This window comes from Capra hircus, chromosome 28 (assembly GCF_001704415.2).
Source record: "Capra hircus breed San Clemente chromosome 28, ASM170441v1, whole genome shotgun sequence".
Classification (NCBI taxonomy): Eukaryota; Metazoa; Chordata; class Mammalia; order Artiodactyla; family Bovidae; genus Capra; species Capra hircus.
This window is the reverse complement of record NC_030835.1, coordinates 28,282,410-28,307,581: the sequence shown is the minus strand read 5'-3', so window position 1 is coordinate 28,307,581 and position 25,172 is coordinate 28,282,410. Positions and strand designations below refer to the sequence as shown.

Genomic DNA, 25,172 nt, shown 5'->3' with positions numbered 1-25,172 from the left:
TTATGTTTCGTTATTTGAGAAACATAGCATAAAGTAAACGGTAGCATTAAAAGCCAGCCTCATTGCAATTTATTTTTATAGCATAGTGCATAACAACCTGAGCTGAAAGTACATTCAGGCACTGAGACTTAAATCCCTAAAGGTAAGAAAGTGTTCCATAAACAGATGTGATCACGGATTCTGGGTTTATTTGCTTGTGGCAAAAATAAAAGTACCAACTCAATAAGTTTTAATTTATAGGCATCTACACCAGATAGCCTTTGGGCACTTTGAACAAAACTGATTAAAAATAAAATTTAGGAAAATAAAACCTAATCTGCGCCATTCTCCATTCACATCAGGGAATATAAATTCCTCAGTCAGCTAGGGGAGAGAGTCCTCCATGCCTCCTTGAGGTACTTTCCTGGAATAGTAGCTCTGCTCTGCAAGAGACACTTAAGATTGCCTACATTCCTGGACACTTGAGAATGTGAAAGGGGAGCCAGGGATGGTTTTCAAGTAACCATGGCTTCACCTAACCTGTGGTCATGCAAATAGGCAGAGCTTCTCTGTTCTTACCCATGGGAAATATTATCAGCCTTTTTTCTGTAGCAGCAACGTCCTTTACGTATTCAGTCAGACACAACTGAGTGACTAACACACACACACACAACTTTATTTACATATTCATATACAACTTCTACATATGTACATAGCACATATATGTGATACATACAATTATATATATATATATATGAATATGCATGCGTGCATGCTGGATCCCTTCAGTCATGTGCAACTCTTTACAACCCGATGGACTATAGCCTGCCACGCTCCTCTGTCCATGGGATTCTCCAGGCAAGGAAGACTAGAGTGGATTGCTGTGTCCTTACCCAGGGGATCTTCCCCAGCAAAGGATCGAACGGGCATCTGTTATGTCTCCTGCATTGGTACGCGGGTTCTTTACCACTAGAGCCATATAGGAAACCCAGATATGTGTATACATGTATATATGTGTGTGTATGTGTGTGTGTGCACATTGGGGTACTGGTTAATATATACCTGAACAGCAACAAATTCTATGATTCTACCACTGGATATATGATATACTGAAAAAGCTTTATTAATGCAAAATATAAATAATAATAGAACAAAAAAGCAGGTGTGTGGGCCTGACCTTGAAAAGAAGGTCTTTTCATTGCAGGGCCTACTTACCTCACATTTTCTTCTTCCAGGGTCTCACTTGTGAATTCCAATATGTCAGCAGCTGTCCCCACAAACATAAGGAGAAGTTGAGAGAGTTGATCCCGAGTGATCCCACTTCCAATGGGGAGAAGCCATCTTCCAATTATTAGCATTAGAAGGAATGTCTGATGGAGTCCCAAAGTCCAGACTTTCTCACATACTGTAGATAAGTTATTTACAAAAACTTTGGCCTGTTTAACAGAAATGTTATGCAGACAGAGGAGTTATGAACTAGAACTTTAGAAAGGCCTTTTTCACCATGGTTTTCAATGAACAGTCAGCTTTTGTGGAAGAGCATTTCCAGAAAATAATTCTTCATTTACTAAAGAAAGTAAAACTCTTTTGAGCTGAACAGTCTTTTAAAAAAGAAAAAATGCTAATGTCTCTTTAAAATGGGGCAGCCTTATAACTGAAAGTAATTTAAATGTTTTACTTACTAGTGAGGTTGTACTTATATTTTAAATGCTAATTTTGTAACTTTTCACAGACAGTTTCTCATATTACTTCATCAGTCTCTGTAATAAGTATAATATATCATAACATTTTTTAAATTCCATATTAAAATTTTAAAATTCCTATATTTTTATAGATTTCAAATTTGAATTTACTAATCCGGTAATATTTTCAGCATGGTACAGACCTTCTCCTTTGATTTTTATTGCTTTAAAACACTATCAAAGGAGAAAATATATAATGTTTATTACCTAAAAGAAACAGAAGAATTATAAGGTTATTTTTATTCTGAACATTTATTATTAAATATAAGCAAGCAACCAGATTTCTTCTGCCCTTATTCTTAGACTCTGGAGAAAATTTCCATCCCATTCATGTATTCCAAATACTATCTCTTGCCCACTTAACATCTAGTGTTCAATATCTTATTGGCCTTATAGGTTATGATCTTCTAAGGACTACAGGGGTGTAGCTCTCCAAGTGGATGGACAGTGATTCCAACTGACTTATACAAGTGACTTAACTATATTTCTACAAATTTATTTACCCCTCTTGATCACTTGCTGAGGTCATATGTAAAGGTGACGGGAGAGAAAAATACATCTGTATGCTAACCTGATTGAAGCCATGCAAGAAGATCAATAATCTTTCATTTGCACATTTCATTATATGTCTTCTACGACTCTTCCCATTGCTGATGTTTAGTCCCTAAGTCATGTCTGACGCCCTTGTGACTCCATGGACTGTAGTCCTCCAGCCTCCTTGGTCCATGGGATTTTCCAGGCAAGAATACTGGAGTGGGTTACCATTTTTTCCTCCAGGGCATCTTCCCTACCCAGAGATCAAACCCATGGTTCCTGTGTTGGCAGGAGGACTCTTTACCACTGCGCCACCAGGGAAACACTCATGAGTCTTTCCAAACATCTTATTTGATTCTTTATAGGATGCGTCTTGTAGTAGTTGCTGTTTAGTTGCTAAATCATGTCTGACTCTTTCACAACCCCATGGAATGTAGACCACCAGGTTCCTCTGTCCATGGAATTTCCTAAGCAAGAATACTGGAGTGGTTTGCCATTTCCTTCTCCAGGGGATCTTCCTGACACAGGGATTGAACCTGTGTCTCCTGCTTGGCACTCCTCTTTACCACTGAGCCACCTAGGATATAGGAATGGATGCTAGCAGGGTAAATATTAATGTTTTCAATTACCAGATGATGAACTGAGAGACGGTGAGATTGATTTGTTCAAAGTGACATGAGTAAGCTGTGATTGCAGGTTGAATTAGAACCCAAAACTAGTTCTGTTAAGCTCAATAGAATCAATAGCCTATCTTACTATTGAAAACATGGTTCATTGAAAGGGGCCTTGGTCTTGAGTCTCTCATAGGCCATAGTTAGTTTGCCAAATATCAAACATGGGGAGAACAAAGAAGAGATTCTATTTTGGCTGAAAACCTTCCCTATTGTCAATATAAGCACCTAAAAATATAAAGGGCAGAGGAGATCAAGAGGGCAGAGGAGTAAGTGGACAGTACATCTCTCTCCATGGCTATATCAGGAATACACTTTCAGACACAGAAGTGCACGCAGAGCACCAGCTGAGAGCGGACAGGAGTACCTGACAAGAGGAAAAGAATATACAGAACCATGCAAAACTCAGCAGGATGAAGGAACTAGGGGCAGAAACAGGAGTGTTAGTAGGATGGGACCTGCCCTCAGGGGACGGGGGAACTGAAGCAGGGGTCACCCAATCCCCACAGGGGCAACTGAGTCAGAGGAGAAACATTTAAGGCTGAGAGTGAAACAGCTGATCTGTGGTAGCCTAAATGGAAAGAGAATCAGACAGTCCTTGCTGCAGCCATACATACCCCAGACAGGGATGCTGGTCCCCCCAAATGCGCAGCAGCTGGGAGCTGGAGTTTAGGGATTGTGGAGCAATCCCAGGGCAAGGACTGCTGTCGACTGAGAAAGATGGAGTGAGGGTATGTGAGGGAGGAGATCCTGATGGGAAATGCCGGTAGAGGAAAGCCAGGCAGCCATGTAAGCAAGGCGATGCTGCTGAGTCATGCATACTGGGTGGAGCCATCACCGTAGCCTCTCTCTCCCCACAAGCCAGCATCCGCAGCTGAACAGTAGAGATGCTGGCCCATTCTAAAGCCAGGTGCACTGAACTACAGAGTAGGACCCCACCAAGGGCGCTCTTTTAAGTGACTGATGCGCCAGTCTAGAGTAGGACTCCAGCCAGGGGGCCCCTCTCTATGTGCCTGATCCACTGAACTACAGAGGAGGACCCCAGACAAGGGAGCCTTCTAAGTACCTCAACGGTTGGAGCTACAGAGAAAGACTGGCCAAAGAGGCCTTCTGATCGATCGCCAGCTACAAGAGGCTTGGAAACAGACTCTGATAGGGCCATAACTCCTGTAGCGGAGGCAGTCCATGTTCCTGCACACTTGGCACTGACAGGGTCCCCACAAGACAAGCAGTGGTGCCACCTTCATGCTCAACTCTCACTGGGGCAGAGGTGCCACAGGCCAAAAAGAGTCTTGTGTCTATGCACACAGGTTCACTTTGGTTGTGTCTGACTTATTTGCAACGCTGTAGACTGTGGCCTGCCAGGCTTCTCTGTCAGGGAAGGAGGTTCTCCAGGCAAGAATACTGGAGCGTATTGGCCAATACTGGTTGCCATACGCTTCTAGAGTACTGTAGTTCCTGCTGCCCTAGCCACCAACTCCCCTGTGCTGCCAGAACCCCTGCAACCCAAGCAGCTGCCACCTCCACACCTGGCCCTCACAGGGGCAAACCCAAGTCCTCCAGGGCGGGCTCAGGAGCAAACCCCAGTGGACAACCCACATGTAGAGGTGGAAATAAAAACCACAATCGAACCCCAGGGGCAGTGTGGCTAAGGGAGAAGACCCAAAACCTTCCCACCAGCTGTACAAGGTGCAGATTAAATCCACATGATCCACTAGGCAGACTGTGTGCCTGTGGAATATATAAAAGGTCACTGAGAGCTCCCACAAAAGGAAACGCACTAGTTCTGATAGCTGTGGACATTGGAGGCAAGAACACACAAGAGTAGGACCAGAGCAGAATCTGAACGGCCCCCACAGCAGGTCCAGAGATCAGCAAGCACGGTGTTGGAGGGCATTCTAGGGAGGTAAGGTGGACTGCGTCTCCCAGTGAGGAAAAGGACTCTGACTGCAGTGACTCAAGGAAAACATTTATTATTCTTATCTATTCTTATTTTTTGACTTGTTCTTTTGATTCTTTTAGATTTTCCCCCCATTTCCCCCCCTCTGTTGTAGTTGTCAATTTTATTGGCACTATGAAATCCAATTAGGCTTTCAGCTTTTTTTTTTTTCCCTCAGTCACATTTTTTATTGTTGTTATAAACCTCTGCCTTTATGTTGGGCTTTTGCAGTTCTGTGGAGTTTTCCTTTTTTATTTTTTGTTTCTCTTTTTTTAATTTAAATTTTTAGTTTTTTAAACATTATTTTTTCTACATTTAGTCTTTTGTTGGCTTTTCCTACTGTTCTTTTCCCCTTGCAGTTAATCTTTAACAAATATAAATCTTCCTTATCTACCTCTGTCTAACTTTGCATATCTATTCTTTCATTCTTTTCTTTCTCTCCTTTCGTCTCAACATATTTGTTAGTTTTATTTTCATCGCTTTATTCCACAGTTTGCACCTTGCTTTAGTTTTGTTTTCCAGTATTTGCTTTAGTTAGTTTTGTTCTGGTAGATATAATTTTTGGTTTCCTTAGTTTGCCAGGTCAATATATTGTACTTTATTTTTGCTGGACTATTTTTATTTTGCTTATGAGTGTATATGTATACATGTACATTCAGTCACATTTTTATTGTTCTAAACCTCTGCCTCTACATGGGGCTTTTGCAGTTCTGAGGAGTTTCCTTTTATTTTCTCTATTTTCTCTCTTCTGTTGTCTTTTTTTTTTCCTTTTCTCTTTTCTATAATTGCAATTTTTAATTTTTTAAAAACTACATTTTTTCTATATATTCCTTTGTTTGCCTGTCCTACTGGTCTCTTCCCCTTGCAATTAATCTTTAATGTATGTAAATCTCCTCCATCTATGTCTATTTAAATTTGCATATCTATTCTTTCTTTTTATTTTCTTTCATTCCTTTCCTCTCAACATATTTGTTAGTTTTGCTCTCACTGCTGTATTCCCCACTTGGCACCTTGCTTTAATTTTGCTTTCCACTTTGTGCTTTACTTAGTTTTGTTCTTAAGTAGTAAATATAATTTTTGATTTCCTTTGTTTGCTGGGTCAATCTACTGTACTTTATTTTTGTTGGACTGTTTTGACTTTTCTCATGGGTGTATATGTATATTCCATTATTTTAATTATTATTTGCCTGATTCTGTAACTACCATTTGTCTGGGGTTCATCCCTGGTTTCTCATTTTTGGATATTTGTTTTAATCTTACTTAATGCCATAACAAACCACTTGAGGAATCTTTGCTCCTGACCAGAGATCAAGCTCTGAGCCTTTGGAGTGGAAACACTGACTCCAAGACCCTGGACTACCAGAGAACTAACCCTAGGGAGTATCAAATAGTGAGAACTCACACAAATGAAACCACTTGAATACCAGACCCAGCATCACCCAACCACCAGTAGCACTTGAATACCAGACCCAGCATCACCCAACCACCAGTAGCACTCTGTGCAAAATGCCTCATCTAAACAATGAAAAAACCAAAAATACAAACCAAATCATCAGCAGACAGGAGTACCACCTCACTCAGCCTTGCCCATCAGAGGGAAAACAAACAAAAACTCAATACAAATCTCACCCTATATGAAGATTACACAAGCCACTGGACCAATGTTAGGAGAGCAGAAACCAAAAGGAAGACAGAATCCAACTTTCTTCAAGGAAGGAATTCAACTTTCCTTGAAGCCTGGAAAAAGGAGACCTTAAACACAATAAGTTAAAAAAAATAAATAAATAAATAATGAGAAGGCAGAGAAATACTACACAAATAAAGGAAAAAACTAGAAACACAAATTCCAAATAAATGAAGAGGAAACAGGCAAGCTACCTTTCTGAAAAAGAATTCAGAATAATGAAACTAAAGATGATAAAAAACCTTAAAATGGAGAAAATGGAAGAATCAATTAACAAAGACCTAGAAGAATTAAAGAAAAAACATAAGAGACAAACAACACAATAACTGAAATTAAAAATACTCTAGAAGGAATCACTAGCAGAATATCTGAAGCAGAAGAACGAATCAGTGAGCTGGAAGATAAAATGGTGGAAATAACATCTGAAGAGCAGAGCAAAGTAAAGGGAATGAAAAGAACTGAGGATAGTCTCAGACCTCTGAGACAATACCAAACACACAAACATTCAAATTATAGGGGTCTCAGAAGAAGAAGAGAAAAAGAAAGGATATGAGAAAATTTTTGAAGAGATTATGGTTGAAAATTTCCCCAACATGGAAAAGGAAATAGCCAAGAGGTACAGAGAGTCCCATACAGGATAAACCCAAGGAGAAACACACCAAGACACATACTAATCAAACTAACAAAGACTAAACACAAGAAAGAATATTAAAAACAGCAAGGGAGAAGCAACCAGTAACATACAAGGGAAACCCCATATGCTTAACAGCTGATCTTTCAGCAGAAACTCTGCAGGCCAGAAGGGAATGGCAGGATATATTTAAAGCACTGAAAGGGAAAAATCTACAACCAAGATTACTGTACCCAGCAAGGATCTCATTCAAAATTGATGGAGAAATAAAAAGCTTTTCAGATAAGCAAAAGTTGAGAATTCAGTACCAGGAAACCACCTTTTCAACAAATGTTAAATGGAATTATATAGTCAAGAAACACAAGAGAAGAAAACAGATCTACAAAACCAACCCCAAAGAATTAAGAAAATGGCAATAGGAACATATATATCAATAGTTACTTTAAATATAAATGGATTAAATGCTCCAAGCAAAAGACACAGACTGGCTGAATGGCTACAAAAACAAGACCCATTTATATTCTGTCTACAAGAAACCCACATCCGACCTAAGGACACATATAGACTGAAAGTGAGAGGATGGAAAAAAAATATATTCCATGCAAATGGGAAGCAAAGGAAAGCTGGAGTAGCAATCCTCATATCAGACAAAATAGACCTTAAAGATTACAAGCTACAAGGAAGGACACTACATAGTGATCAAAGGATCAGTCCAAGAGGAAGACAGAACATTGGTAAATATCTATGCACCCAACATAGGAGCACCTTAATACTAACAGACATAAAAGGAGAAATTGACAGTAACACAATAATAGTAGGAGATTTTAACATCCCACTCACACCAATGGACAGATCATCAAAACAGAAAATTAATAAGAAAACACAAGTCTTAAATGATACATTAGATGAGATGGATCTCATTGATATCTTCAAGACGTTCCATCAAAATGCAGAATACCTTCTCAAGTGCACATGGAACATTCTCCAGGATAGACTGCATCTTGAGTCAAATCAAGATCAAACCTCAGTTATTTAAAAAAATTGAAATCGTATCAAACATCTTCTCCAACCACAGTGCTATGAAGCTAGATGTCAATTACAAGAAAAAAGCTGTAAGAAACACAAACACATGGAGATTAAACAACACATTAAAAAATAATGAACAGATTACAGAAGAAATCAAAAGGGAAATCAAAAAATTTCTAGAAACAAATTAAAATAAATCATGACAACTCAAAACCTATGAAATGCAGGAAAATCAGTTCTAAGAGGAAGTTTATAGCAACATAATCCTACCTAAGAAACAAGAAAAACACTGAATAGACAACCTAACTTTACACCTAAAACCACTGGAAAAAGGAGAGGAACAACAACCAAAAAACAAAAACCCAAAATTAGTATAAGGAAAGAAATTATAAAGATCAGAGCAGAAATAATAAAAAATAAAGAATGAAACACTATTAAAGGTTAATAAAACTTAAAGATGTTTCTTTGAGAAGACAAACACAATTGACAAATCTTTAGCCAGACTCATCAAGAAGAAAAGAGAGAAGAATCAAATCAACAAAATTAGAAATGAAAAAGGAGAGGTTACAACAGACAATGCAGAAATACAAAGGATTATAAGAGACTATTATGAACAACTATATGGCAATAAAATGGATAACCTGGAAGAAATGGATAGAGTGTTAGAAAAGTTCAATCTTCCAAGACTGAACCAGGAAGAAATAGAAATTATGAACAACCCAACTGCAAGCATTGAAATGGAAGCTTTAATTAAAAATCTGCCAAAGAAACAAAAGCCCAGGACCAGAGGGCTTCACAGGAGAATTCTATCAAATACTTAGAGAAGAGCTAATGCCTATCCTTCTAAAACTCTTTTAAAAAATTGCAGAGGAAAGAACACTTCCAAACTCATTCTACGAGGCCACCATCACCCTGATGCCAAAACCAGATAAAGACAACACAAAAAAAGAAAACTCCAGGCCAATATCACTGATGAAGATAGATGCAAAAATCCTTAACAAAATTTTAGCAAACAGAATTCAGCAACACATCAGAAGGCTCATACACTATGATCAAATTGGGTTTATTTCAGGGATGCAAGGATTCTTCAATATATAGAAGTCAATCTATGTGATACACCATATTAACAAATTGAAAGATAAAAACCATATGATCATCTCAATAGATGCAGAAAAAGCCTTTGACAAAATTCAGCACCCATTTATGATTAAAACTCTTCAAAAAATGGGCATAGAAGGAACCTACCTCAACATAGTAAAGGCCATATATGATAGGCCTATAGCAAACATTCTCAGTGGTGCAAAACTGAAAGTATTCTCCCTTAGATCAGGAACAAGACAAGGGTATACACTTTTGCCACTATTATTCAACATAGTTCTGGGAAATCCTAGCTACGGCAACCAGATTGGAAAAGAAGTAAAGCTTTCACTGTTTGTAAATGACATGATACTGTACATAGAAAACCCTAAAGATAGTATCAGAAAATTACTAGAGCTAATCAGTGCATTTAGCAAAGTTTCAGGATACAAAATCAATACACAGAAATCACTTGCATTTCTATATGCTAACAATGAAAAATCAGAAAGAGGAATTAAGGTATCAATCCCATTCACCACTGCAACAAAAAGAATTAAATATCTAGGAATAAGCTTATATAAGGAGACAAAAGAATTGTACACAGAAAATTACAAAACAGTAATGAAAGATATCAAAGATGACATAAACAGATGGAGAGATACTCCATGGTCTTGGGTAGGAAGAATCAATATTGTGAAAATGACTATACTACCAAATGCAATCTACAGATTCAATGTGATCCTTATCAAATTATCAATGGCATTTTTCACAGAACTAGAACAAAAATTTCACAATTCATTTGGAAACATAAAAGACCCCAGATAGCCAAAGCAGTCTTGAGAAAGAATAATGGAGCTGGAGGAATCAACCTTCCTGGCTTCAGGTTATACTACAAAGCTACAGTTATCAAGACAGTATGGTCCTGGCACAAAAACAGAAATATAGACTAATGGGACAAGAAAGAAAGCCCATAAATAAACCCGTGCACCTATGGATACCTTATTTTTGACAAAGGAGGCAAGAATATACAATGGGGCAAAGATAGCCTCTTCAATAAATGGTGCTGGGAAAACTAGACAGCTGCATGTAAAAGAATGATATTAGAACACTTTCTAACACCATACACAAAGACAAACTAAAAAGGGATTAAAGATCTAAACGTGAGACCAGAAACTATAAAAACTCTTAGAGGAAAACATAGGCAGAACACTCGACTACATAAATCAAAGCAAGATCCACTATGACCCACCTCCTAGAGTAACGGAAATAAAAACTGAAGTAGACAAGTGGGACCTGATTAAACTTGAAAGCTTTTGCACAGCTGAGGAAACTAAGCAAGATAAAAAGACAGCCCTCAGAATGGGAGAAAATAATAGCAAATGAAAAACTGACAAAGGATTAATTTCCAAAATATACAAGAAGCCCATACAACTCAATCCCAGAAAAACAAACAACCCAAGCATAAAATGGGAAAAAGACCTAAACAGACATTTCTCCAAAGAGGACATACAGATGGCTTAACAAACACATGAAAAGATACTCAACATCCCTCATTATTAGAGAAATGCAAATCAAAACTACAAGGAGGTATCACCTCACACTGGTCAGAATGGCCATCATCAAAAAGTCTACAAACAATAAATGCTGGAGAGGGTGTGGAGAAAAGGGAATGCTCTTGCACTGTTGGTGGGAATGTAATTGATACAGCCACTATGGAAGATGGTATGGAGATTCCTTAGAAAACTAGAAATAAAGCCACCATATGACCCAGCAATCTCATTCCTAGGCATATACCCTGAGGAAGCCAAAACTGAAAAAGACACATGTTCACTACAGCACTGTTTACAGTAGCTAGAACATGGAAGCAACCAAGATGTCCATGGACAGATAAAGAAGTTGTGGTACATATACACAGCGGAATATTACTCAGCCACAAAAGGAACACATTTGAGTCAGTTATAATGAGGTGGATGAACCTGGAACCTATTATACAGAGTGAAGTAATTCAGAAAGAGAAAGATAAATATCATATTCTAATGCATATATATAGAATCTAGAAAAATGGTACTAAAGAATTTATTTATAGGACAGCAATGGAGAAACAGATATGGAGAATAGAGTTATGGACATAGGGAGATGGGAGGTGAGGGTGAGATGTATGGAAAGAGTAACATTGAAACTTACATCATCATATGTAAAATGGATAGCCAAGGAGAATTTGCTGTATGGCTCAGGAAACTCAGTCAGGGGCTCTGTATCAATCTAGAGGGGTGGGATGGGGAGGAAGATGGGAGGGAGTTTCAGACTGGAGGGTATATATATATTCCTCTGGCTGATTCATGTTGAGGTTTGACAGAAAACAACAAAATTCTGTAAAGCAATTATCCTTCATTAAAAACTAAATTAATTAAAAAATATATATATAGGGCAGATCCCAATCTTTTCATTATATCATTCCTTCACAATTGTCTGTATCTCTCTCTGTACATAGGTCATCTGATCTAAGTGTTAAAGGTTCCTTAATACTGCAAGTTAAATATATTTATTAATGCATATAAATATATATGCCCATTAGGCTTGTTAAATATGTTCAATAATAGTTCAAAATACAATTATCTTGTGACTTTCTGAGCCAAACAATTGGCGAATTTCCCTAGGGAAGAATGAGCTGAAAGGTATAGAAAGTGGTATTCTCACCAAGTGAAAAGGTGATTTGTTAGATCCCTTACCATATAAGGAGAAAGCTCTCACCGTCTCAATGAGATCATCTGCTCTGTTGGTACGTTCAGCTGACAAGAGAGTTTGATTGAAGTCTTCTTTTCTGCTGGTATTCTGTGACAATCCTCCAGACTGGCCACTGCAATACTAAGAAGTATTTTTAAAAAGCAATGTGTCAGAAAATATCACAGTAGGCAGCATTTAAGATGGCTTCAGTGTATCTAACAGAGTATGAGCAAAGATGTGAAGTTTCTGTAGTATGCATAAACATTTTCAAAAATCAGAATATAGCCTTGAGGTAGAAAACACTTTTCAGTTAATATGAGAAAAAAATCAACTATACATGTCTCATTTTCCCACAAGTCTATGAGGCTGTAGATGCTCTAAGTTCACTGTGGAGAGCTGTAGAATTTATGAATTGATCTCTGGGGTCCCTTTCTTAAATCATGGAACAATTATAAAACAAACCAACAACCAATGAAAGCATGTATGATCCTGGTCAAAGCATTCATTCAACGATTTTATTACTTGTTCAGAGCCTCTTTATTTAAAATACCATTTTGCTAATGTAGGTAATTCAGTTACTTTCAATCATGTCTGTTAAGCACTGTAACAACCCCCCCAAAATGATAACATATCTACCCATCAACATATACATTTTACATTACTCTAGAAGGCAATTTAGATTTATAGGAAAGTTAACAATAGACCTAAAATAAATGGCATTTCCCCCTCCTTATTCTTTCATTTTGCATGTAAATTTCTTTATGTTACTATGTGTGATTTTTAATCCAACCAGAAGCTGGGAATCTGAGGTAGAGAAAGAAAAGAGAAAAGCACATAAGAGAGGAAAGGTGTGATACTTCAAAATGTAAGTGTAGCCAATGATTATTTCACAAACTCATTAAAAAAACAGTCTGATTTTTTAAAAAATCTGCAGAGCTAACATACATTTGAAGTGCGCACACACACACCCACACACACAAACACAACCACCACTGCACATCCATGATCACACATTTGGATTTAGAGAGATTTTTTTTTTTAATGCTATCACTGAGAAGTATATTTTTCTTAATTAATTCTGGATACTTCATTGATCATACTATGAGCTACTTGGAAAAGTAGAAAGGAAAGTCTGTCAAGAAGCTATTTTTTTTCCCTTCCATCAAAGCAACTAGTGTTATGGATGGAAAAACAACAGCAACAACAACAACTAGTATTATGGGTGAAATGACAAGAATAATTAAGAAAAATGGCCATGTGCCATATTTCTAAGAGCAAAAATGTAGTTGTTTGCACACTTTTTTTTTTTATATAGCTAAGGCTCCAAGAAAAGATAATGAAGATAACAAATTAAATCTTTGAACCAAGCAACAAATCCTCATTGTAGGAGCTCTGTGACTCTAAGAACCTAATGTTCAATAGGAAACATATTTGAACACTTCTTGGCAGGCATGAAAGCAGATTGTATATTAAAAGTGGTGACCTTGATATGTTTTTCACATTTTTATCACTAAAAATCCATAGACATCTTGTTATTTTTTAAAAAATAGTCATCTGTACTGCAGCATAAGATAACATGATGGCAAATGGCTTTGTAGCTCATATTATGGTATAAAGACCCGAGTCCCTGTTCATTCTTAGAATTCTGTTTGTTATAAATTGATGCAACTTTATTTTAAGTGGCAGTTGTATTGGATTGCACAGAACAAACTCCTAAGACCTAACCTGACTTATATTGGTTTTATGGTAATACTGTTTACAATCAGCATTATATAAGTGAGTTACATGGATGATCTGGGTGCCAAAAAGTCACTTTTTCATGGGCTATGTCTGAAAACCTTTAAAAGCTTCAAAAACATTCATTTGGTTCAAACCAGACATCTTCAAGACCAGAATATTTCCACTGCTTTAACTGTGCCAATTCATAAATAGACTTGACTAAAAGTTAAGGTCATAATTGTTGTCACAAACATTTTCTTTCCATTCATGTATACCCAGTCAGATTCAGAAGTGAAGGTACAGAATTGATCATCTAAGAGAAATGTTATCATGAAATAGGTCAGGATGTTTTCCAAATGCCAAGTCATAGGTTAGAATGTTTAGGGTGCAGAGTAAATGGAAAATGTGAAAGCAAATTAAATTATCCTTTCAATCATGAAACATTCAGATGATATTGATGCAAATTCCTATAAAACATAAAACACATTATTGAAAAAGGCAGTGTGATTTAATGAACTAGGGGTTAAGACCCAGGTTCTAAACCCTAGAACTGCTGTTGATTAGCTGTGTGGCCTTGGGAAAATTACTTAACCTTGCTGAGTTTCAGGTTCCTATTCTCTAACATAGAAATCTACATACCATGTCTAACTTAAGGAGTTGCTGGGTATATGAATGAAAAAAAGTATCTGAAAATAGTTTGAAATAAAGAACTATATGAAAATGTATGATATGATTATTATTGTAACCAAGATTTCCTACATGAATAGACTAAGAATTTCCTACCTTCCTTTATTCTGCCATTTTTTATTTCTTTAAATGCAATTCTAATATTTTTTAATCTCTCTCTCACTTTTTTCTACTTTCAACTCTGCCCACCCTGCCCAATTCACAATCTGGGCATTCATTTTAATTTTCACTGTCAAAATGAGTCAGATCCATTACTACTAAAGGTCGAATTTTTTTTGTAGTGTGAAAATTAGAGAGGTACTGCCCGGGGCTCAAACATCTTTTTTTTTTTTAATTTTATTAAAAAGAGAGTTTTTGGTTGCATGCTATTTGTTGTAATGGGATTTGACCTGTATATCAATTAACTGTGCAGAGCTTTCTACTATAAAAGCATTTGGGGAAATGAATTGTTACTGTGGATGATAACCTTGTCATAGAATTGGATGTGAAAAAAGTGATTCAAGTCACCAGAGCTTACTCTCATACCCCTGAAAGTAGTAAGTAGTAAGGAAATTAAAACAGTCCCTTGATATCCTAAAAGCTGTAGTAACTTGAACCAACCAATCTACTGTGACAAAATTCTTTTGCTACAAACATAGAGATAGCCTTTGACATTAATATTCTTTAGACAGGAGATTTAGGCAGACAGATGTCTTCTTCATGCCTACATTATTGGTACATGCTTGTGGAATTCCACAAAACTAGTCCACAGAACTAAACTCCCCTCTGTGTGCCTAAAATGTTGAGCAAACATTTTCCAGATAAGGTTTGAATATCTGAAACATGTATCAAAGGCTTAACTTTGCTATAAAGTGACCTTCTATAGCAAAGAAATCTGTGACATTCTCACAGATTTTACCAGTAAAGATACAACATTATTATATCATAACTACAGTTCATCTATAAAACATAATCCTGTAACCTGAGCCCTGAAGATGTGAAGTCCAGGCTGCAGTCCAATGGACTGCACTAAGTGCCCCCACTCCAGTGTCATATAGGAGCATTGATGACAATCAGTGGCTGAATCCAGCCTAGATCCTGCTACCTGGGGTTGCCCATATAAGAAGTAATTCACTGAAAAATCAGCCTCTCTCTAGAGCAGGATGGGGAGAGGCATGGGAGGGAGGTTCAGGAGGGAGAGGATATAAGTCTGCTGCTGCTGCTGCTGCTGCTAAGTCACTTCAGTTGTGTCTGACTCTTTGTGACCCCATAGACGGCAGCGCACCAGGCTCCTCCATCCCTGGGATTCTCCAGGCAAGAACACTGGAGTGGGTTGCCATTTCCTTCCCCAATGCATGAAAGTGAAAGTGCAGTCACTCAGTCATGTCCGACCCTCAGTGACCCCCTGGACTGCAGCCTTCCAGGCTCCTCTGTCCATGGAATTTTGCAGGCAAGAGTACTGGAGTGGGGTGCCATTGCCTTCTCTGGATATGTCTACTTATAGTTTATTCTTCTTGTTGTACAACATAAACTAGCACAACATTGTCAAGCAATTATCCTCCAATTAAAGAAATTTAAAAAATTAAGTCAGTGCCTCTATTTATAGATTAGGGACTCATATTGGAAGCCACTGTTTCTTTTCTAGGTCAATGTGGTCTTTATATATATAGCCTACCCTTCCTGATCATGGGTTCCCTGGTTCCTCTCCTTTACACTTATTTTGGGGCACTTGAATGAAATTCATATTTTACTAAGACAGCTCTTAGGACCTCAGAAGTGAATCTCCTATAACCTGCAAAGCCTGTATTTTAAAACAGACTATTTCAAATAGCCCTTCCGAGTTTGACAGTGTTTGTATAGCAGGGCACAGATGATGGAGTTTTGTTTTCGTTGTTCCTCTGTATGTGTGCTAAGTTGCTTCAGTCGTATTTGACTCTTTGTGACCCTATGAACTATTGCCCACCTGGCTCCTCTGTCCATGGGATTCTCCAGGCAAGAATACTGTGGTGGATTGTCATACCTTCCTCCAGGGGTCTTCCCAACCCAGGGATCAAACCTATGTCTCCTGCAGCTCCTGCATTGCAGATGGATTCTTTACCCCTGGGCCAAAGGGGAAAATGTCATTTTATAGGATGCTAGATGACTGAGCCTTGCCCATTCTTTTTTTTTTTTAATTTTTATTGGAGTATAGTTGCTTTACAATATGGTATTCGTTTCTACTGTACAGCAAAGTGAATCAGCTATATGTATATATATATATACATACAGCTCTTTTGAATTCCTTTCCCATTTAGGTTACCGAAGGCAATGGCACCCCACCTCAGTACTCTTGCCTAGAAAATCCCATGGACTGAGGAGCCTGGTGGGCTGCAGTCCATTGGGTCACCGAGGGTCGGACATGACTAAGCGACTTCACTTTCACTTTTCACTTTCATGCATTGGAGAAGGAAATGGCAACCCACTCCCGTGTTCTTGCCTGGAGAATCCCAGGGACGGGGGAGCCTGGTGGGCTGCCGTCTATGGGGTCGCACAGAGTCGGACACGACTGAAGCGACTTAGCAGCAGCAGCAGCAGAGCACTGAGTAGGGTTCCCTGAATTATACAGTAAGTTCTCATTAGTGATCCACTAGTTATCTATTTTGTACATAGTATCAATAGTGTATATACAACAATCTCAATTTCCCAGTTCATCCCACCCACCCTCCGTTACCTTGGTATCCACATGTTTGTTCTCTCTGTCTGTGTCTCTATTTCTGCTTTGTAAATAAGATCATCTATACTAATGTTTTTTCCAAATTCCACATTTATGCATTAATATATGATATTTTTCCTCTCTTTCTGATTCACTTTACTCTAAGATACTGTCATGGGGCTTCCCAGGTGGCTCAGTGGTAAAGAATCCACCTGTCAGTGCAGGAGATGCAAGAGACATGGGTTCAATCCCTGGGTCCAGAAGATTCCCTGGAGTTGGAAATGGCAACTCACTCCAGTATTCTTGCCTGAAAAATTCCATAGACAGAGGAGCCTGGCAGGCTAGGATCCATGGGGTCACAGAGTGCAGCACGACTGAGCGACTAAGAACAACAGCCTGTCATACAGAGCCCTGCCCATTCTTAGTACAGTAACTCCCTGAAACTGCAAGGGATAAAACCAAAATTGTATACCCCCATGTAAACTGTAGCATGTTGGAGGGGAAGTGTTAGGAACAAGATCTCTAACCCAGATTATTAATGAATACTCTTAAATCTTAAATGAAAGTGACACTTTTATTAGTTTAGACAGATCATGGATTCATTTCCTTTTTGCTGAAGGGTCTTATTTAGTCAATTCTTGATAACTCCAGTTCCTTAGAGAAGTGCATTTCTGACAGAAATTGGATTATAATAGGAATGTAGTTTGTTGCTGAGTATTCAACTCTCCAAAAGTACATACCTGGGTTTCATGGTGCATTTCAAGAAGCCATAATGATGGAACAATGCTAATCAGATATAAAAATATGGCTGGTGAAAACCTGTGAACGAGGTAAAAAGAGAGTTCAGCTTTCATAATTTTTTTTAAAAGAAAGAAAACAAGTGCACATACCCTGACCACACTGAATCAAACCTTTTAATCTCAAATGTTTATTTCAAAGGGGAAAAATGCATTATGTGATTCCCGCCATATGGATTATAGAGAAACAAAGCAACTGTAAAAGGCACTAGCAGCTGTCATTCTCACTGAATTTCTAATCCAATTAATAGATGTTAATTTTAATACGGTTTAATGGGACACTGCCAATTAGTCTCAGGCACAAAACTGGATATTTTATGTTTAATATGAAAGCAAATACAGCAACAGTAAATCTTGGTTTCTGAACAACTGTAATTTCGGGAAGGTTGCCTACATTTTTCAACATTAACCTGAAATTCTGAGAGCTCAAAAAGAACATTCTGCTAGAAGACAAAAATCAGATGATAAGGAATAAGACTAAGCAGAATCAACTGGCTTTGTGTGTTTCTGCTAAACCTAGGAAAAATAAAAATACAGGCACACCTCATTTTATTGTGCTTTGCTTTATTGAGCTTCATAGATACTGTTTTTCTTTACAAATTGAAGGTTGGCAGCAACCTTGCGTGAAGCAAGTTTGCTAGTACCATTTCTCCAACAGCATTTGCTCACTTTGTGTCTTTGTGTCACATATTTCAAATTTTCTTATTATTATTGTGCTCTGTGATCAGTAATCTTGGATGTTACTTCTAAGATTCACTGAAGACTCAGATATAGCTAGCAATTTTTAACAATAAAGCATTGTTTAATTAAGCTTTGTTCATTGTGTTTTCAGACATAACGCACACTCAGTAGACTATGGCCTATTGTAAGTATACTTTTCAATGCACTGGGAAACCAGAAAATTCATGTGACTCTCTGTATTTCAGTGGTATGGAAATGAACGTCCAATATCTCCAAGGTATGCGTATACAAACAAACCACGGATGACGGGTTTGGTATCTCTTTGAAGGCTATCTATAGTAATTATTTTCAGACTCAAATTCAGAGGGCAGTCCATAGAGAGGACTCTCATTTGTACCTGGACACATCAAATTTAAATGTTAGTTTTGCCACTGACCTCCCAGTTTGCTTCCTAATCGACAAAATGGGAACAGTCATGTATTCATCAGCTCAGGCTGCCATAACAAAACCCATAGACTGGGTGGATTAAACAACAGAAATTTATTTTCTCACAGTTCTGGAGGTTGGAAGTTCACAATCAGGCTTCCAGAATGGTTGGGGTTTAGTAAGAGCTCTCTTCCTGGTTTTTAGACAGCCACCTCCCACTGTGAACTCACATGGCCTTTCCTGAGTGCATACACATCACAAGAAGAGAAACAGATTTCTCTCTTCTCTTCTTATGAAGCCACCAGTCTTAGTGAATTAGGACCCCATCCTTATGACCTCAAATAACTCTACTGACTTCCTAAGAGCTCTGTCTCTAAATATAGTTACTCTGGGACTTAGGGCTTCAACGTATGAATTTTGAGGCAACAGCAGTCACATTTATCTCACAGGAATTTTTATTATATAGTTGACCCTAGAACAACGTGGAGATTAGGACTCTCTGTGTGGTTGAAAATCCACATATAACTCTGAGATCGACCCTCTATATCCACAGTTCTACATCCACAGATTCAACCAACCATGGTACTGTAGTATGTATTTATTGAAAATAAGATGCATATAAGTGGACTTGCACAGTTCCAACCCATGTTGGAACTTTCTATAAAGCACTGTCTGGCAGAGTTTGTACATTCTGTAACAAGTAGCTGTTACATAATTATGGGATGTCATGCAATGAAAACACATCCTTCAAAATTTGAACTAAGATAAAAATTACATACTTCACAAATTTATTTCTTCCAATTGCATTTTATTTTAGATTGGACTCTTGCTTTATAAATCATCTTAAAACTGTAAGTCAGTGTAATTTTATTAAAATACTTTTAGTACATTCATGCGATGGTTTAAGATGACCTGAAAAATAGAAATGTTAATTGCTCAAAAACAGAATTTGAGATGAAATTCCACTAAAATCATATGGTTATAATCCGGGGGAGGAGAAAGGGAGTGAACAAACCTAAATGGAGGAAAATATTTAGAATGGACTGTTTAAAGGCTATTAACCTTGTCACTAATATCTCCTTTCAACTTCTGGGAAGAGAAAGGGCAAGTGAAAGCAACTCTTTAAAAAATCAGTATTTAAATAGACATTACCCTACCGTCAATTTCCTGCAGAAATTAATTTGAAACAAAGGGTTATGGGTCATGATATTATTAGAATCTGACTTAGACAATGGTTGGGCTGCAGAAAGATATCCAAGGCCGCCATGTCAAACATGCTTTTAGAAAGAAAAGGAACACTTAATTCTTTGACCTCCCATATCAACGGAAACATCAGGAGAGAATATTTCCTTTGTGAAATTAGGGAAGGATATGAATTCTGGTTGGAGGGACAGTTGGACTCTGTAAATCTTTTTTTGTATATGTCAAATTTGGCTGGGCTGCAATTTTGTTGACTCTCTCAGGATTAATTTTAGGATTAACTCGCCTGGCAATACTGTTAAAATAATAATCTAAGGAAACTATATACTGAACATATCATAGTTCTTGGAAGAGTTCAAGAATAAAATAAACAATCAATCACCCTTAACATCTTCTGTGCATGAAATTTATTCTACAATTGGAAAAAAGACTATCCTGTTTCAACATGTTTCCTCTAATTAGAAATCTAGTTATGTATTTTAAAAATCATTCAAAATCTAGGATTTTCTCTGTTGCCTATTACAAAGATTAAAAATTCCCTAATCAGATACATATTCAAAGCCTTTTCCTTTCCTCAGCTTATCTCTACTTCCCTTTCCTCCACCATATCCTATCAAGCTGAGCAACTCAGTAGTTTCAACCTGCTGTGTATTTAAAATGAAACAAAACAAAATGTTTTGGAAAGTTTCCCTTGTTCCATCCCTCTTCGTTGTCAGACCTATTTGACGTTTGTGAAAGGGGGTGGGAATCCCATTAAGTGCCTGAGAATTAATCATATTCAAGTCAAGAGCATGTGAGTCCATTGTCTTCCTCCTCCCCCACCCCTGTTCCTGACCCTCTTAACCCTATACCTAGGAGGATTTGCTGGAATTCCCAAAGGCTTCCAGGTAGCATTACCAAGGAAATGCCTAGTCCACAAAGTGATTAATAGCAATTCAGAATTAGGAACTTCCTCCCCTAGCTCCTCTCTCTCTCCCTCTCCAGTAGCAGGCTATGGTAGTTGTTCAACTGATTTTTTTTTAATTATAGAGAAAATAAAAGTCTGTTATCTAGAAAAGTATTGAAAGGTATAGATACATTGCATTTTTACACGAAGGGTACATTTCAGCTATATGTTTTATTGGACCATGGGTCCCTGTTAAGAGCAAAGGCTCTTTCGTCCCTTCAGGTTGGTCCATCTGAGAAGAGCGGTTCTGATGTGGATTTTGGAGCAGATGTCCTTCAAATTATGACTACTTGTTTCAGAAAGCCCTGCTCTTATATCTCTATCAGTACCCTTCCTATATTTGGAAATACAGGAATTCACTGCAGTAATTAATTTTAGCTTGTATTTCTCTTGTGACCCAGCACATTCTCCACTGTTTTCTTGTTGTGTACATTTATAATACAATTCAGCAGATCCTGAGTCTCTAATTTATGTCCTTTCCCTCTTCCATCTCCTTCATCTTTTCCTCTCCTCAGTAGTCCCTGCTGTCTTTTTAAATCTCCGTTGTTGTTCAGTCGCTAAGTCATGTCTGATTCTTTGCAAACCCAAGGACTGCAGCACGCCATACTTCCCTGTCCCTCACTATCTCCCAGAGTTTGCCCAAGTTCATGTCCATTGAATCCGGTGATGCTTTCCAACCATCTCATCCTCTGTTGCCCTCTTCTTCTTTTGCCTTTAATCTTTCCCAGCATCAGGGTCTTTTGTAATGACTCTGCTCTTAACATCAGGTGGCCAAAGTACTGAAGCTTCAGCTTCAGCATCAGTCCTTCCATTGAATAGTCAGGGTTGATTTTCTTTAGGATTGACTGGTTTGACCTCCTTACTATCCAAGGGACTCTCACGAGTCTTCTCCAGCACCACAATTCGAAAGCATCAATTTTTCACACTCAGACTTCTTTATGGTCTAACTGTCACATCTGTACATGACTACTGGGAAGACAATAGCTTTAACTATATGCACAATTTGTTAGTAAAGTGAGGTCTTTGCTTTTTAATACGCTGTCTAGGCTTGTCACAGCTTTCCTTCCAAGAAACAAGTGTCTTATAATTTCATGGCTGCAGTCACCCTCCACAGTGATTTTTGAGCCCAAAGAAGAGAAAATAGGTCACTGCTTCAACTTTTTCCCCTTCTATTTGCCATGAAGTGATGGGACCGGATGCCATGACCTTAGTTTTTCCAATGTTGAATTTTAAGCCAGCTGTTTGCACTCTCCTCTTTCACCTTCATCAAGAGGCTCTTTATTTCCTCTTTGTTTTCTGCCATTAGAGTGGTGTCATCTGCATATCTGAGGTTGTTGATAATTACCCGGCAATCTTGAATCCAGCTTATAACTCATCCAGCTCAGCATTTTGCATGATATACTCTGCATATAAGTTAAATAAGCAGAATGACAATATACAGCTTGTTGTACTCCTTTCCCAATTTTGAACCAGTCACTTTTTTTCCATGTAAAGTTCTAACTGTTGCTTCTTGACTTGCATACAAGTTTCTCAGGAGACAGATATTCCCATCTCTTTAAGAATTAGTGTTTATTTATGAATGCTTAAAGTTAATACTTATTAAGCAAATGCTTAAATGTTTGAATGACTAAATTTATAAGTAAAGGGAAGACTGAGAAAGCTAAACAGATGACGGCTGCTAGCATCTACAAGGACCTTTTATTCATATTTCAGCAGGCCTGGTAGCAGGTACAGTTTCTAGGTTGTGTCTCTTGAGGAACTGTTACACTGCAGTAGAAATTTCACAAACTTGAGAGACCCAAATTTGAATCTTGCCTCTCCCATTCATTCATCTTTGGAAATTCATTACTTTTTCTGAGACTCAAGATCCTTATCTATGAAATATGTTATATCAACCTCATAGGATGGTTATGAGGAGTAGAGAAGACAGTGTTATGGGCTTGATATTGTACTAAAAAAAGAGAAAAAAGCTAAGTTGATTTCTAACTCAAACCTTCACATATGTATTTCTCCCCCTTGAAATACCTCTCTCCCTCACTTTTCACCTTATCATCTCCTTTTCAAAGTTCATATCAGCGCTATAGGACTGCACAGAAGAACTTTCCTTGTCTTTCCATGCTTCAGTTGGGCCTCCTTGTGCAATTTGGCCTCCTGCTTATCCTAGAGCACTCTTCACTCTTATTCCATGGGTGTTAAAAGAATTTCAACATTTATATGTGTGCATACGGGTGTGTGTCTGTGTGTGTGTTTGTGGTCACTTGTCTCCCAGCAATTCTAAGTGATATAAGCAAAGAACTGTACCTGACTGTGTCTATCTGCACATCATGTCCTCAGCTCCTTCCACAGTACCTGGCACGTGATGGTCCATCCCAAGTATTAATAGTGATCTCATAAGGTCCTAGTTGATTTACAGTTCTGACTTTCTTGACACTCTGTTGCTGGTCTGACTGGAAATCTCCTTTTGAAATATCATAAATTGATTCTTATCAAAAGTTTTCCTGAAGGAAACATTATTCTGTGCCTGGATGAATTTGATATTTTTCCTACCATGCAGGATTTAATATCTCAAGGTGACATTTAGCCATTGCAGATTATTTTGAAGGTTTGCAATATTCCTGATAGTGCATTGTCAGTGCAGTTCATTTCTGGAACCAACGAGAATGTGAATCCTAAAAATTAAAACCTAAGCCTGATCCCACCTTTCTCTGTATAATGAACCAAACTGCATACCCTTTCATAGGGGCTTCATATCATTTTACTCTAGTTTTCATGTCTTAATTGTATTGAAAATAAGTAGATGCCAACCATAAGCCCTAATATCAGAGAGGGGTCTAGCCATCTCAGAAACAAGTGAAATCAAGTTTCTTGATGATTGTTTATAAAAAATAAGTTACACCAAACACAGACTGACAAAAACTGATAAATATATGAATAAATGATTAAGATACATCCAAGTGGGATACTTTTAAAACATTGCTATTCAGTTCAGTTCAGTCGCTCAGTCATGTCCGACCCTTTGCGACCCCATGAATCGCAGCACACCAGGCCTCCCTGTCCATCACCAACTCCCGGAGTTTACTCAAACTCATGTCCATCAAGTTGGTGATGCCATCCAGCCATCTCATCCTCTGTCGTCCCCTTCTCCTCCTGCCCCCAATCCCTCCCAGCATCAGAGTCTTTTCCAATGAGTCAACTCTTTGCATGAGGTGGCCAAAGTACTGGAGTTTCAGCTTTAGCATCATTCCTTTCAAAGAAATCCCAGGGTTGATCTCCTTCAGAATGGACTGGTTGGATCTCCTTGTAGTCCCAGGGACTCTCAAGAGTCTTCTCCAACACTACAGTTCAAAAGCATCAATTCTTTGGTATTCAGCTATCTTCACAGTCCAACTCTCACATCCATCATGACCACTGGAAAAACCATAGCCTTGACTAGACGGACCTTTGTTGGCAAAGTAATGTCTCTGCTTTTGAATATATGCTATCTAGGTTGGTCATAACTTTCTTCCAAGGAGTAGTCATCTTTTAATTTCATGGCTGCAATCACCATCTGCAGTGATTTTGAAGCCCCAAAAATAAAGTCTGACACTGTTTCCACTGTTTCCCCATCTATTTCCCATGAAGTGAGGGGACCAGATGCCCTGATCTTAGTTTTCTGAATGTTGAGCTTTAAGGTCTGTGAAGGCCCGTTTTGTATAGTTCTTCTGTGTATTCTTGCCATCTCCTCTTAATATCTTCTGCTTCTGTTAGGTCCATACCATTTCTGTCCTTTACCCAGCCCATTTTTGCCTGAAATGTTCCCTTGTATCTCTAATTTTCTTGAAGAGATCTCTAGTCTTTCCCATTCTGTTTTTTTCCTCTATTTCTTTGCATTGATCACTGAGGAAGGCTTTCTTATCTCTCCTTGCTATTCTTTGGAACTCTGCATTCAGATGCTTATATCTTTCCTTTTCTCCTTTGCTTTTCACTTCTCTTCTTTTCACAGCTATTTGTAAGGCCTCCCCAGACAGCCATTTTGCTTTTTTGCATTTCTTTTCCATG

General features: G+C 38.1%; 1 protein-coding gene across 1 annotated transcript in view; it reads right to left on the bottom strand.

The window, feature by feature from the left end:
- Positions 1 to 25,172, bottom strand: part of TMEM26 (transmembrane protein 26) — a 67,617-nt gene that overhangs the window by 24,307 nt on the left and 18,138 nt on the right. The window contains exons 2-4 of the mRNA XM_018042612.1: positions 17,825 to 17,903; positions 12,035 to 12,148; positions 1,195 to 1,415 (exon numbers count right to left, since the gene is read on the bottom strand). Of these exons, the coding sequence (XP_017898101.1) occupies positions 1,195 to 1,415; positions 12,035 to 12,148; positions 17,825 to 17,903 (414 nt within the window). The remainder of the gene's footprint in view (positions 1 to 1,194; positions 1,416 to 12,034; positions 12,149 to 17,824; positions 17,904 to 25,172) is intronic.